Source organism: Gymnoscopelus braueri, assembly GCF_963280865.1.
Source record: "Gymnoscopelus braueri genome assembly, chromosome: 19".
Classification (NCBI taxonomy): domain Eukaryota; kingdom Metazoa; phylum Chordata; class Actinopteri; order Myctophiformes; family Myctophidae; genus Gymnoscopelus; species Gymnoscopelus braueri.
In genome coordinates this window covers 21,152,462-21,165,926 of record NC_137621.1, presented here as the reverse complement: position 1 = coordinate 21,165,926, position 13,465 = coordinate 21,152,462, and the positions used below count along the sequence as shown (strand labels likewise).

General features: G+C 43.2%; 1 protein-coding gene across 18 annotated transcripts in view; it reads left to right on the top strand.

The window, feature by feature from the left end:
• grhl1 (grainyhead-like transcription factor 1) overlaps positions 1–12,329 on the top strand; it is a 23,647-nt gene extending 11,318 nt beyond the window's left edge. For 11 of the 18 annotated variants that reach the window (XM_080415055.1, XM_080415050.1, XM_080415048.1 and 8 more), the window contains exons 9-16: positions 241–335; positions 3,245–3,494; positions 3,925–4,052; positions 7,649–7,683; positions 7,976–8,067; positions 9,587–9,672; positions 10,614–10,678; positions 10,796–12,329. In XM_080415055.1, coding sequence (XP_080271181.1) covers positions 241–335; positions 3,245–3,494; positions 3,925–4,052; positions 7,649–7,683; positions 7,976–8,067; positions 9,587–9,672; positions 10,614–10,678; positions 10,796–10,910 — 866 coding nt within the window. In that variant the 3' untranslated portion in view covers positions 10,911–12,329. The remainder of the gene's footprint in view (positions 1–240; positions 336–3,244; positions 3,495–3,924; positions 4,053–7,648; positions 7,684–7,975; positions 8,068–9,586; positions 9,673–10,613; positions 10,679–10,795) is intronic. The other 7 variants (XM_080415053.1, XM_080415061.1, XM_080415058.1 and 4 more) reach the window with 3 other exon arrangements.
• Positions 12,330–13,465: the final 1,136 nt, after the last annotated feature.

The window sequence follows — 13,465 nt, the reverse complement described above, 5'->3', positions numbered from 1 at the left end:
CAAAAACCTTATGTTGCTAATTTAAACCTAGCATAACAGTGGGTTATAATCATTAAATACGATGGAGAACTTCAATGCCTTCCATTGTGGAGTTCCATTTTGACTGTTGTTAGAGCACCTTTTTAATAGCTACAGTATTATTATTATTATTATAACTACATCTTGCTGTGCCATACAGTTACTTATCTTTCACTGCCATGGTCTTTGTTAAGCTTGTCTCTTGTCTCCTGTATTTGACAGCCGATTACAAGGAAAGTTTCAACACCATCAGTAACATCGAGGAGATCTCCTACAATGCCATCTCTTTCACCTGGGACATCAATGAGGAGGCCAAGGTGAGTTCTCAAACTGTTTTATGTTAAGGACCCCTAAATGTATATGTATTTGGCCACAGACCCCCATCTGAAAATATTTTGTGCCAGGGACCCCATACATGATTTGCGTTGTTAAAATGTTAAAAAATATATAAAAAATCTTATAAAAAAAATCAAGATTATTTGAAAACAGCCGATCTACAAGCTCACAAGTCACAACCGTTGTGAGCTTGTAGATTGGCTGTTTTCAAATAATCTATATATAGGGTTAAAGTGGTTAAACTGATTGTGTTGCTATGTTAACTAATTTAGCTAGGGACTTGGAGCCCCCTCAAGGAGCCACTATAGAGAACAACTAACTTAGATTTTGGATCAATTCAAATACCAGCACTTGGCATTTAATTAGCATGCAGCTTTTACGTCAGGGATCATGTGAGAACATGTAAAGTGTGTAGTTAGCAATGTCCCCTATCATCCTAGTTCTTTGTAGTTTCTCCACACAGTATGACGACAACCTGTGTGTCTCAGAATAAGCCTTGAAGCCTTTCCCATAATGGACACATTGGAACCTCTTTACCAAAAATAGACTGCTCCTCCTTGCAATGGTCACATGCTGTTTCTGGTTTTTCCTGCTCATCAGAGTAAAGGTGACAGCTGACGTAGTGAGCCTCATCCATTTTGTTCATAATGGAAACTAATGTCTCACTAGTAGGCTTAAATGGAGACAGGAGTTAGGCTTGTAAGTTGGGGCGTCTAGCTCCCCATTGTATTCTGTTTAGTCAGGTTGCGAAGAAACAGGTGACGTGCGTGCGTGCGTGCGTGCGGGCGTGCGTGCCTGTGTTTGTGTGCCTGTGTTTGTGTGTGTGCTTGCTTGTGTGTGTATGAGCGTGCGCGTGCTTTGATGTGTTTGCCCGCTGTCTATACAGCATTCTTGACTGGTTCAACCTGTCACCCCCATTGTGATGCTGACATGACGCGTGTTTAGGTCTTCCTTCGCGCCACTCGAGAGCAACAATAGGTGCTGGAATGAGGAAACTCAGCAGGAGGCCGTAGTCTATAGCCTTGACAGCTGACTATGAAATCCCGTCCGACAAGTACAAGGTGACAGAGGGGAGGAGGAATTTCTCGTTCCACTCCTCTTTTCATCGCCTTTTCATCGCCTCTCTCCTCTTCTGTTCTCCTCTGACCAGTTGGTTGAGTTGTGTGCATGTGCAGAGTGTGTCAACCAGAAGCCAAATTCAACCAGAGGGGCTGCTTCTGTGCCACGTTAGTTGCTCCTCAAAGCATACATTAGGCTAGGTTGTCAGAAGACAAACTCAGGAATTGACAAGATGGCGCCTGAGTTTATCCCTCACAAATGTGCTCACACAAACTCGCAGTCAAACAGCACAGACACACTCACACACACCAGGATATGAGTCTAATGACTTGTCTCATGACCTGAGGCCTGTGTCCATAGGATGTTCATCCTTGTGTGTGTCTCTCCGTGTGTATTTATCCTTTGTGTACGCAACGCCCCACCGGGTTTAAACCGCCGATGTGAAAGATGATACATGAAGGGGAGTGTGTGTGTGTGTGTGTGTGTGTGTGTGTGTGTGTGTGTGTGTGTGTGTGTGTGTGTGTGTGTGTGTGTGTGTGTGTGTGTGTGTGTGTGTACTTGTATTACTATACTTGTGAGGGGCTAATGTCCCCACAAAGTATATTAGAATTTGAGATGTAGACATTGTGTGCGTGCGTGCGTGTGTGTGTGTGTGTAGGTAAATGTGTGTGTAGGTAAATGTGTGTGTGAACGATAGATGCTCCCTCTCCATCCTCCACTGCTGTGCCCCCTGGTGATGCGAGGCACAGAAAGACAAAGTGTGTTTACGGAGTCCAGCCCTTCCCAAATGTTTACCCGCTCTGGGGCTGTTTACTGTATTTATGATAATCTCACAAATGGGGCTTTGGGTAGAAAAGCACGATGACACAAGATCATGTTTCATTCAAGATTGTAAAAAAAAAAAAGGGATTACCTCTCTATTATATGGATGATGTTTTCCACTTAAATTCATATACTGTTTGTCGCAAAAGCTTGTTAAAGTTACAAACTGGAATTGTAATAACTAGCCTAACCTCATGTTTCATTAAAAGGCAAACAATTTTGTTCAGAAGCATACAAATGTGGATTTACATATTTGTTGTGTACACTGGTACACACCATATAGCAGAGAAGTCTAACATCCTAACATTACTATCAGCCACTGTTACCATTGTGAAAAAGAAGGGTTACGATTCGTGAGAGTATAAATTTGGCATAGGTCTCTCTCGTACTACAAAAATATCCAAACGTCATACAGTGCAAAACAGCTTGGAATTCATGGAAAAATAGGAATCAGGTCACTGAAAAACACGACATCCCCAGAGAAAATACAGAGTACATAGTCTCTGTGACCTCAATGGTAGTTACAGGCATGATCATGCGTTTTGATGAACCCTAAACAGAGTAAGTCTTAGTCTAGATTTGAAAAATAAAAACCTGCATGTGATAACCACAGACTACCAATAGAGGGCAACACAGAACATGGAATGTGGCACAAAGACCTTGTCTGCCAGGAAGCTGCTGCCCAAAAGCATTATTAATTCCATATACAAATGGTTATAAAGGGGAGTGCTTACAGACAGAGTACCTGGAATAAAAATTCCCAGTTCATAGGCAAACTTTCAAGAACGATATTATTATTGATATTGTCGTTGACATTGTTTGACAAACAACTCTTGATGTATTTCTTAGGTAGAATTTGCACAAACTTTGCATAAATCTTTTCTCAGGTTGAACAAACAACCTTAGAATCCCCCCCCCCCCCCCCCCCCCACACACACACACACCTTCCCATCCTTTTCAGCCTAATCCATTCTCTTTTATTCTCTCCTCCTCTGCCCTCCATGTCTAGATCTTCATCTCAGTCAATTGTCTGAGCACAGACTTCTCCTCACAGAAGGGAGTGAAGGGTCTGCCACTCAACCTCCAGATCGACACCTACAGCTACAACAACCGCAGCAACAAGCCCATCCACCGCGCCTTCTGCCAGATCAAGGTGTTCTGCGACAAGGGAGCCGAGAGGAAGATCAGAGATGAAGAGAGGAAACAGTCCCGCAGGAAGGGGAAGGTGTCAGACCTCAGTTCCGGAGCAATGGGAGCCTGTGAGTGACACTCATTCCACATGCTGATTGTATTATTTACAGTATACTGATACATCAGTCTTTTCTATAAAGTTCAAGTTGTCTGTCTGTGTGAGTCTGTCTTGACAATTATGCCCATATATGTGCACTGGGCAAGCGACTACGACAGTGGATCCATGTTGATATTACGTCATATTGATGGACACATTCCTTGGCCTATTGGCAGCAGGCCCAATACATTTGGCGTTGAGAGGTGTAGTTATTTGCAAGATTAGCTGCGGACACATAGACAGAAAGACCCTCTTCTAGACAGCTCGCCTCCTAGGAATGGCACCTTGAAAATGGACTAAAGAAACATAGAAGCCTCCTTATGTGTGATGAACTGTAGAGACAGAGAGAGAGAGAGGGACAGAAAGAGAGAGTCCTTCATGTTGTGCCTTTGCTCTCCCAGTTGCAGATGTGAAAATGCCTCTACTCCAGAAGCGCAATGATGTGACCATCTTCAAGATGATGAATGACTTCGACACACAACCTGTCCTCTTCATTCCAGACATCCACTTCTCCAGCTTCCAGCGCCATGTGAGTGCCAGTCACCAAAACACAAACCAGCGCTCCCAGCAGCATTCGTACATTACATTAATTAACCTGCGGCGGCCATAGCTTGTTGGGTACAGAGACCGCCTGGTAATAGATCAGCGGTCCCCCCCCCCCCCCCCCAGGCCACCCAGTATACGTGTTGAAGTCCCTTAGCAAGACACTTAACCCCTACAGCTCTCCCCTGGCATCCCAATTCTGGGCATCTGGGCACAAAGTTGCAAGTTTTCACGATTTTTCAAAAACAACTGTTTTCGGAAACAAAATAGGCCTTACATGTAGGTGGTTAAATGGCATTTTCGCACCTGGGCACATTTGGAGGTGTTTTATAGCAGGCTAAAGACAGCTGCAGATAGTTAGATTAATAATGAGTCTAAATGATTTCGTTTTGCCAAAGAATAAGCACTGACAATAGTCAATGGTATTGTCAATGCTTGTTAACTTGTAGACCTAACAGTACCCACCCATTATTAGCTGCAGCTGGGTTTACCCTGATATGTCATTGGCTGAATGTGCCACATTACATTGTGTTGTCATAAAAATGGCAGGGAAGGGGATGTTGTGGGATGAGTGAGATGGAATGTCTCCTTGAAACAAAAAATGGACCAAGCAAACTATTACAATTCTGAAAGAGAAGCGTCTGTTATCTTCCATTCCGTCTTCAGAAAATTCACTGTCTGTCTATTCAAGCATCTGTCGATCTGGCTACATTTCTCTGCTGGCTGATAGACACCGTAAATATGATCCTGTTCCTCAGGGCCTGACAAAACACTGAAGTTGTTTGCGTCAGTTTCGGCTCCTTCAAACAGCTTAACTTCAATTCTGAACTATTGCCCAGGCGCCCACTCATCAAAGTCAGAAGTCAGGTCACAGTGACCAGATAGTGCGTTCCCATCTGGTTGCCAGTTGGCAGAGTGAACCACTTTTAGACTGCCCAGAGACCAGAGTCTTCTAATAAACTTCTGCATTACTGATTACCATACTTGCGTCATGTCTTGTTTACCAGTAAATGAAAATACTACATCATGGTGGTTCAAAACATTGCTTAACATATCTATAAGTGGATAAAGAGAAGAGAACGATGCTTTTCCTGCTGCTTGTGAGCGGCATTTAATATGGTAAAGGGTCTGTATTTATTTAGCACCTTTATCTGAAGCATGTAACAATGTGTGTTACATTCACCCATTCACGCACATTCACACACAGACAGCGGAGGCAACCATGCAAGGCACGACCTGCTCATCAGTAGCTGTTAGGGGCTCAGTGTCTTGCTCAAGGACACTTTGACACAATGCCAGGATGTATGTGCAGAATGAATGCATACATGCAGTACAAGTTATACAGTTGATGAGGTTCTTGGTGTTCTTGGTGTTATCCAACAACACCGACCCTCTTCTAATGTCTGTGGAACAACCTGCGTCCCAACCTCTGGACTCTGAGCCCTCTGCAAGGCCTTATTCCACGTCCCACTGCCAGCCAGGAAGATCAGATCACATGAGACTGTGTGTGTGTGTGTGTGTGTGTGTGTGTGTGTGTGTGTGTGTGTGTGTGTGTGTGTGTGTGTGTGTGTGTGTGTGTGTGTGTGTGTGTGTGTGTGTGTGTGTGTGTGTGTGTGTGTGTGTTTGCAGATGTTTTACATAGACATTCACAATGGAAGAAGACTCCATTGTTCAATTATGGTTGTGTGGATCATGGTGGTTTGAATGAGACCGTTTGTGAATCTTGACTGCCCCCTGTTGGCCCAAGTCTGACAGGTCTGCCTGAACTTTAAGTTGCTATTCAGGGCCTCTCCCCCCCCCCCCCCCCCCCCCCTCTCTCTCTCTCTCTCTTTCTCTCTCTCTCTCTCTAAATATCTATAAGTTTATCTGTCTAATCTAGTCTTTCTCACCATGTCTATCTATCTAATCTCTGTCTGTCTGTCTGTCTGTCTGTCTGTCTGTCTGTCTGTCTGTCTGTCTGTCTGTCTGTCTGTCTGTCTGTCTGTCTGTCTGTCTGTCTGTCTGTCTGTCTGTCTGTCTGTCTGTCTGTCTGTCTCTGCATGTCTTCCCACTGCTCTGCTGTTTACCTTTTCTCTATTTGTCCGGTCAGACCGGGGGTTGGGGAAATGGGGGTGCGACCGTGCGAGGGGCAACTTGCGTTTATTTTTGGTGCTGCTGATGACACTGAACCTGACTAACAACCCTGTTGAACTCTCTGTGGCTCTACAATCAGTGTCAGATAAACACAGGGTTAACTGGGCTCCGTTTAAAGCATGGATTTCTCTGAAGAGCACCGTGGGTAATCAGTGCAGTACTGTTGATGTCCTAAAATGTAATTAACTTTTTCCAAAAAGTCAACTTTCCAGGAATCCGCATAATCTTTATTTTGCGAATGATGTTTGATTCTTAAGTGAGACCTGAGATGAGTTTCTTTGATTATGAGTCTCCTATTAAAAATCTACAAGCCGATCTACAAGTTCACAAGGCCTTGCAGAGCGAGGCGTTGTGACCTTGTAGATCTGCTATTTTCACAATATTTATCTGTGGAACCGAAAAATGTATGCCTCAACTCCTACATTCCAAGTGCTTATCAGGGTGGGGGGTCCCCAGTTCAAATAGGATTATTTTGGGGGGGTCACAGCCTGAAAAGGTTGAGAACCCTTGTTCTAAATGTATCCATGCAAACCATGTTCTACCTTTGATGCTATACCTCAGCTACCTCGAATGTGTTTCTTGACCGAGCTCCTATATTAGTGATAAAAGCAGGGAAAATGTGTCAGGTTAGGAAACCTATTGGACTGAACCAGTTCAGCAGGTTCAATCCAATAGGTCTCCCAACCTGACAACCAGGTCAATCCAATGACCTGGGAATTCCGGGATGGCGAGATGAGTGATTTGCAGTTACCACTCATGACCTTAACAATGCAAGCTAAGCATTTCACTGCAACCTGTACGTGCAATTGAAAGATTTTGGGGAAATAAAATCATATCACATAAAATCATATTAATGTTTTTGTCACTGTTTCTAAAACAAATGCCAAATGTAGTAATAGCTTGGGCTGACAAACTGGCAGTGGTGTAAAGTAACTAAGTACATTTACTCAAGTACTTTTGTACTTTTACTCAAGTACATTTTTAATTCCAGACTTTTACTTGTAACGGAGTACTTCTACAATGCAGTATTGATACTTTTACTTAAGTAAAACATTTGAGTGCTTTTTCCACCACTGCAAACTGGCCATATTAACACGGTGCTCTGACGTGCTCTTACTTAATACTTTGGTTGCGGTGGGGTTTCTCATTACCTCATACTTGGGTGCGGGTGAGGTTTCTCACCCGATCCATGTATGATGTGTATAAGAGAAAAATGACCTCCATGTTAAAATGGTAATTGCAGTCCACATGCTTTGCCTCAATTAGTCAGCTCAGATATATGAAAGGATGTTTTTTGATTCCTTTGTATTACATTTAACCAACATTAATCTCTCTCTCTCTCTCTCTCTCTCTCTCTCTCTCTCTCTCTCTCTCTCTCTCTCTCTCTCTCTCTCTCTCTCTCTCTCTTTCTCTCTCTCTCTCTGTCTATCTCTCTTTCTGTCTCACCAGCAGACTTTCTCAGCAGAGGATGGGGAGGATAACAGGTGAGTTCTTGGAAGCTTTCGTTTCACACTTTCACATACTCTCTCTGCCTTTAAACAGAGGGAGCGGGGAAGAGGTTTTTAGAGCGAAACAACCTTTGGCACCCCACAGTTGAAGGCATTGGATTCACATGCCTTTTCTTGGAAAATGCCTCTTGTGCCGCACGTGTGTGTGTGTGGGGGTGTGTGTGTGTGCGCATGTGTGTGCATATATCTTTGTGTGTGGTTTGTGATAGTGCCTATTAACTAGTTGTTATGGGTGATCAAGCAATGATTTTGTATGTGTTCATTGCAGCTCGGCCAGAGAGAGAGGGAGATTACCCTACCCTGAGGATGAATTTGGTTCCCCCCCAAACAAGATGGCTAGAGTGGAGGAGCCAAAGAAAGGTGTGTGTGTGTGTGTGTGTGTGTGTGTGTGTGTGTGTGTGTGTGTGTGTGTGTGTGTGTGTGTGTGTGTGTGTGTGTGTGTGTGTGTGTGTGTGTGTGTGTGTGTGTGTGTGTGTGTGTGTGTGTGTGTGTGTGTTTTTTTGGGTGGTTGTTGATGTTATGACTCTGAAAGACATGCACCCGCCCCCCTGGGCCATGTGATTATTGAGGCTCTTTGAAAAGACACACGTGCTGGAGGCCTCCAGTGACCCAGCACGCACACACACGCACACGCACACGCACATGCACACACACACACACACACACACACACACACACACACACACACACACACACACACACACACACACACACACACACACACACACACACACACACACAAACAAGTCCCTGGCCTGCACTTTACCCCACATCCAGTCACACACATAGAACATGCTTTTTCTTTGCCTGGGTCAGCATGACACTAAAATGGAAAGTATGTACATGCCACATAGTTGTAATATTATAAGACAGCATTCCTGAGTTATAGATAGTACCAGAGTGACTGTGATTAATCTATAACCTGCCTTGAACACATCTGCAGGTAATGAATTTGATAAACATGCTAAAGCCGACACCTCAGTGTCAGGTTTTATAATGACATATACATATACAGCATAGTCTTTCACAGTTATGATAAGCTTTGTTTCATTTCTGTCAATCTCAAGCGGTGTCGATTGCTAGGTGCTACTCTATGTCACATCCAGCAATACGATTGGCCAACGCTGAACGCCCAGTTGGGTTCTCTTGTCATTTGCATAAGGTTGAGAGAATCTAAACTTTTCTCGTCGTCTGCTCTGCTTCGCTGTCAATCCCACAATCCTCTGCGTGGGACTGCCACCTGCTTCCTTAGAACATTTATGTGAAGCATTTTTTAAAAATCAGCTCACTCCACTTACATTCATCTGCACTGTAATATGTCCCTTGGCCAGAGGGGGGGCATTCCCCTTTGGACGAGTAGCAGACGTTTAGTTTCTGATGTGGTAGACCTGTGTTCAAATCTAGGTGGCTACATAAACAAGGGTTCTCACACATCTCCTAGCAACATCCCTGTGAAGGTCTTCGTGTGCGCGTGTGCATGTGTGTGTGCGTGTGCGTGTGCGTTTGTGCTTGCGTGTGTGCACGAGTGTGTGTGCAAGGTTGACAACCTCCAAATCCCCTAAAGAGAGCTCAGTGTGTGTGTGGTATGGGTGAGTGCAGACGGGGACACGACACAGTAAGCCACAAAGACCAAAATCCACATAAAGGAAGCAACGGTCCAACAACTTGGCCTGACCCAGCTATAAACACTTCACTCTGCCAGTGAATTCATTTGCTGTTTGATTTGGGTAGTTTCCTGCTTTGACTTTCAGATTAGCTAGTGTGCGCAGTTCTACTCGATGCTCGCATCAATGTGTGAGTGTGTATACTGTGCATGCAAATCCACCTGAGCTTCGTTTAATGACTCTCTCCCGTCTCCCGTTCTTCCTCTCGTTTGCAGTCCTGTTATACGTGCGTAAGGAGGCAGAGGAGGTGTTTGATGCGCTCATGTTGAAGAACCCCACATTGAAAGGCCTGGTGGAAGCGGTAAGTTTCTCTCACTTGCTTCCCACTCACCAGCACGGCATGACAGCACAAGAGCGGCACAGGAGGACTCTTTATGCTCCGTTTTGTCATGAGGGCGGTCATAAGGGGGCGTCATGATTTGAATCGCCTGCCTGTGTGCCTGACTGACTGTCTCTCTGTCCGGTGTGACGCGCTAAGACAAAGAAGGCATGCTGCATGCAGCTGGAGACCTCATTTTCCCTCACACTAACCGCCTCCATAACAGGCTAAATGAGCTGTGACAGAGCACCCCCCCCCCCCCCCCGCCCAAAAAAAAAGAGGAGTGTCGCAGAGAGGAGAGAAACATGGGGGAGACAGGGGGAAGGAATTTAAAAGAGGAGTTAGTTGGGGGAGGTTACAGGAGGAAAGAGAGCAGTGTGTAGAGAGATGGCATTGACCTGGGCCTGGGACAAAGGAGGGCAATACATGAAAAGAGAGGAGGGCAGAGGCTAGTAAGAGATAGAGAGGGATGGGGAGTAGTGGTGCAACAGTTAATCGAACTAATCAATCGATTATAAAAAATATATACTTTTTTTCAAAATGAGCTTGTGGATCGGCTAATTTAGCTATTTCTGCCTGACACTGTTTTGCGCCAAAGTATAAAATAGGGCTTAAGTGGTTAATAAAACGATTGATGGTGGTATGAGGTTCCACTAATGAGTGATGGGTTGTAGGGATATTCTACAGTAGGTGTGCAGAACAGACACTAAATGGGAATCAGGCAAGAATGAAGGGTTAGAGAGACCTGCACATTTCTGCGGTTGTGATAGTGTGTGTGTGTGTGTGTGTGTGTGTGTGTGTGTGTGTGTGTGTGTGTGTGTGTGTGTGCGTGTGTGTACGTGTGCGTATGTGTGCGTGCGTGGGTGAAATTTCTTTAAAGTCAGACACCTTCATGTTATATTTCATTGCTTTTTCTCAACCAGATATCAGAGAAGTACGAGTTGCCTTTGGAAAAAGTTGGAAAGGTCTACAAGAAATGCAAGAAAGGGTACGTCACTAACACACGCGCACAGAGATTTTTGTTCATAACCTTCTCCATTCCATCAGATAATAATTGGTTAAATCAGCCATTTAAGTAATATATCTGCTGTATTTCCCCTGCCAGGATTCTAGTGAACATGGACGACAACATCATCAAACACTATTCCAATGAAGATACTTTCCAGATCTCCATGGAGGAGCTGCAGGGCATGTACAAGCTCACGCTAACTGAAATCTGACTGGTGCGATGAACGGAGGACATGATATTGCCCTGTTCGCAATGACTTAAACCAGATGAAACTAGGCAGTCGATTGAAGACACATGGTTTACACATCTAGCTGTAATATTAAGCTTAATTTATACTTTGTGGCACAACGGGGTGGCTGCTCATAAATAACTGCATTTATCGGTTATTCGCGGCGAGCAACACCATCGTGACATGAAGTATGAATTAGACTTCAGCCTTGAAAGTGATAATGGACAGGTTCTGAAACTATAGCCTTATTGTCTCAGTGCCTTTTACGGTCAAAACAGAGAGAGTCTTATAAATTAAATCTTACTCCAAGCCATAGCTCTTATTGTGAAACACCAATGGTTTGAGATATAGGTTATGCATTTTGATTCACTTTGTTACTTTTGTAGATAAGAACCGGGAAGTTCAGACAATTGTGATTGTAACGATAGCTTCATTTTGTATGACAAGGCAATTTGAGTGATTGGCTCAAACATTTGCCCTTTATTTGTTAAAAATGTGCAAAACACTTGTGGTGCTGCTATACCTCATTCTATGCACGCCACAATCTTTATTATGTCTTTGAATTGTACAAGAAAAGAAATATGTATATATTAGATTGAGATATATACCATAGCCATACTTATAAGACAAGAGCTTGTCTTTTCCTTTGTATAGCCTTAGCACTGATGTCTTTAAATGAGGGTATTTAGCACACGTAATTAAAAACAGCAAAGTCCTGTTGTATTGAAAAAGCAGGATGTTGTGAGCCCTGTGTTGTTCAGTGTATTTTTACTAAACATGTTGGCAGTATTTAGTCAAGTCAACCTCAACTCTACCATTAAGGTAGCACAGTTGTGCGTGTTTGTAGTAACGTTTGTGCCTGAGAATCAGTGTAGGCTGCTTATGAATGGATTTTCTCCCTGAATCAATTTAAGTACATGCCTCTCTACTTAAGTATTAAATTATAGTAGTAAATCCCATCTACCTTTCCTTTTGTGGTCCTCAGAATATGAATGAGAGAGGTCAGTGAATGTCTAGCACAGCCCATGTGAAAAGTTCTGGAAGTGCAATAAGACACTCAAACGAACCCATTTGCTTCTCTATGGCCAAATCTATATTATGCATCAATGGATACAATAAGAAACAATTGTCCATTGAAAATAATGTTGAAAAGGATCAACATGATCCCTCGTTTTGTATCTCAGTACTTAATGTGTATATATTTATTGAAAATGGATGTGGGCTATTTTTTACAACATATATCCAAATGTCTATTTCTATTATTCTTAATAATATAATATTTTTGTTCCTTTTTATATGAAGTTATTCTAATGTTCGTCTAGGGAAATGACGATGTGTTCGTCATGTTTGTACAAAGCATTTGATGCACAAAGTGCCCAATAAAACCTTCCCAAAAGCTCAGCTACGTGTCTGTTGATCTGCACCCATACTGTGTTTACCAATGACTCTGCTGTTCACCCCCAGAACCATGCTGGGCTTTGTTATTAAGAAATAAGCACATTTAATCACTTTTCCTCCCAGACTATTAATTAAGAAAAATATGGATGAGTTGTAAGTACAGCAGACAGACAGACAGACAGACACTGTAGATAGATAGATACTTGATTGATGATCCCATTAGATGTTCCCCAATATATGTATATAGCTGCATATAGTTTACTATATTGTATATAACCAATAAGAATCAGAATTATTTTCATTTCCAGGAATGTTTGCACATATGAGGAACTTGTCTCAGTGAGGTCAATGCATTACACAGATGCAACAACATTTAAATCGATTTACCCAAAATATATAAAAGGGTTGGCGAAAGGGCCTTTCTGTGTGGAGTTTGCATGTTCTCCCCGTGTCCCCTAGGTTAGGTACCCTCACAAAAAACATGCAGTAATCCTGGTCTCTATACTGCCTCCCCCTGGTCAGCTGGGGCGCCTGATGGAGGGGAAAGGAACTGGTTGGAATAACGTGTTCCTTCCACGAGCTACGTCCTACCGGGGAAACTCCCCCCTGTCATGTGATAAGAAGCAGTCTGCTAACTCCTCATGCGTTGAAGGAAGCATGAGCTCAGTTCGGGGCTCTCCCCAGGCTGGCAGAGGGAGAGTAGCGCCCCGGATTACAAGCTTAGGCATTGGCACTGGGTGAAAGAAATATGGTTACAAAATCGTGGGATAAACATTTAGAAAATAATATATATACAAAAAGGCTAGAAAAGATATACTACAAAATGTACATAGATTGTAGATGCTGGAATAGCAGTGTGGTTAGATAAATACATGCTAATTGTTGCACATGTTGAAGTGTACACAGTGGGTACTAGTATCATATAGGCTTACAGTAGCCTACTTTGAATGAGAAATGAACTATGCACTGGTATTGAGTACACATTATAGGTGCTGTAAGTGATGTTTTCATTTGAACAAAATGTTTTTTCTGAAAAGGTTAAACTAATAATTAAATAATTGCTATAGAGTGTTTGTTCAGTAACACGGGTCTCCCCGTCTTTCCAGCTCTTTAGTTAACAGAAAATACACTGTCAGGTA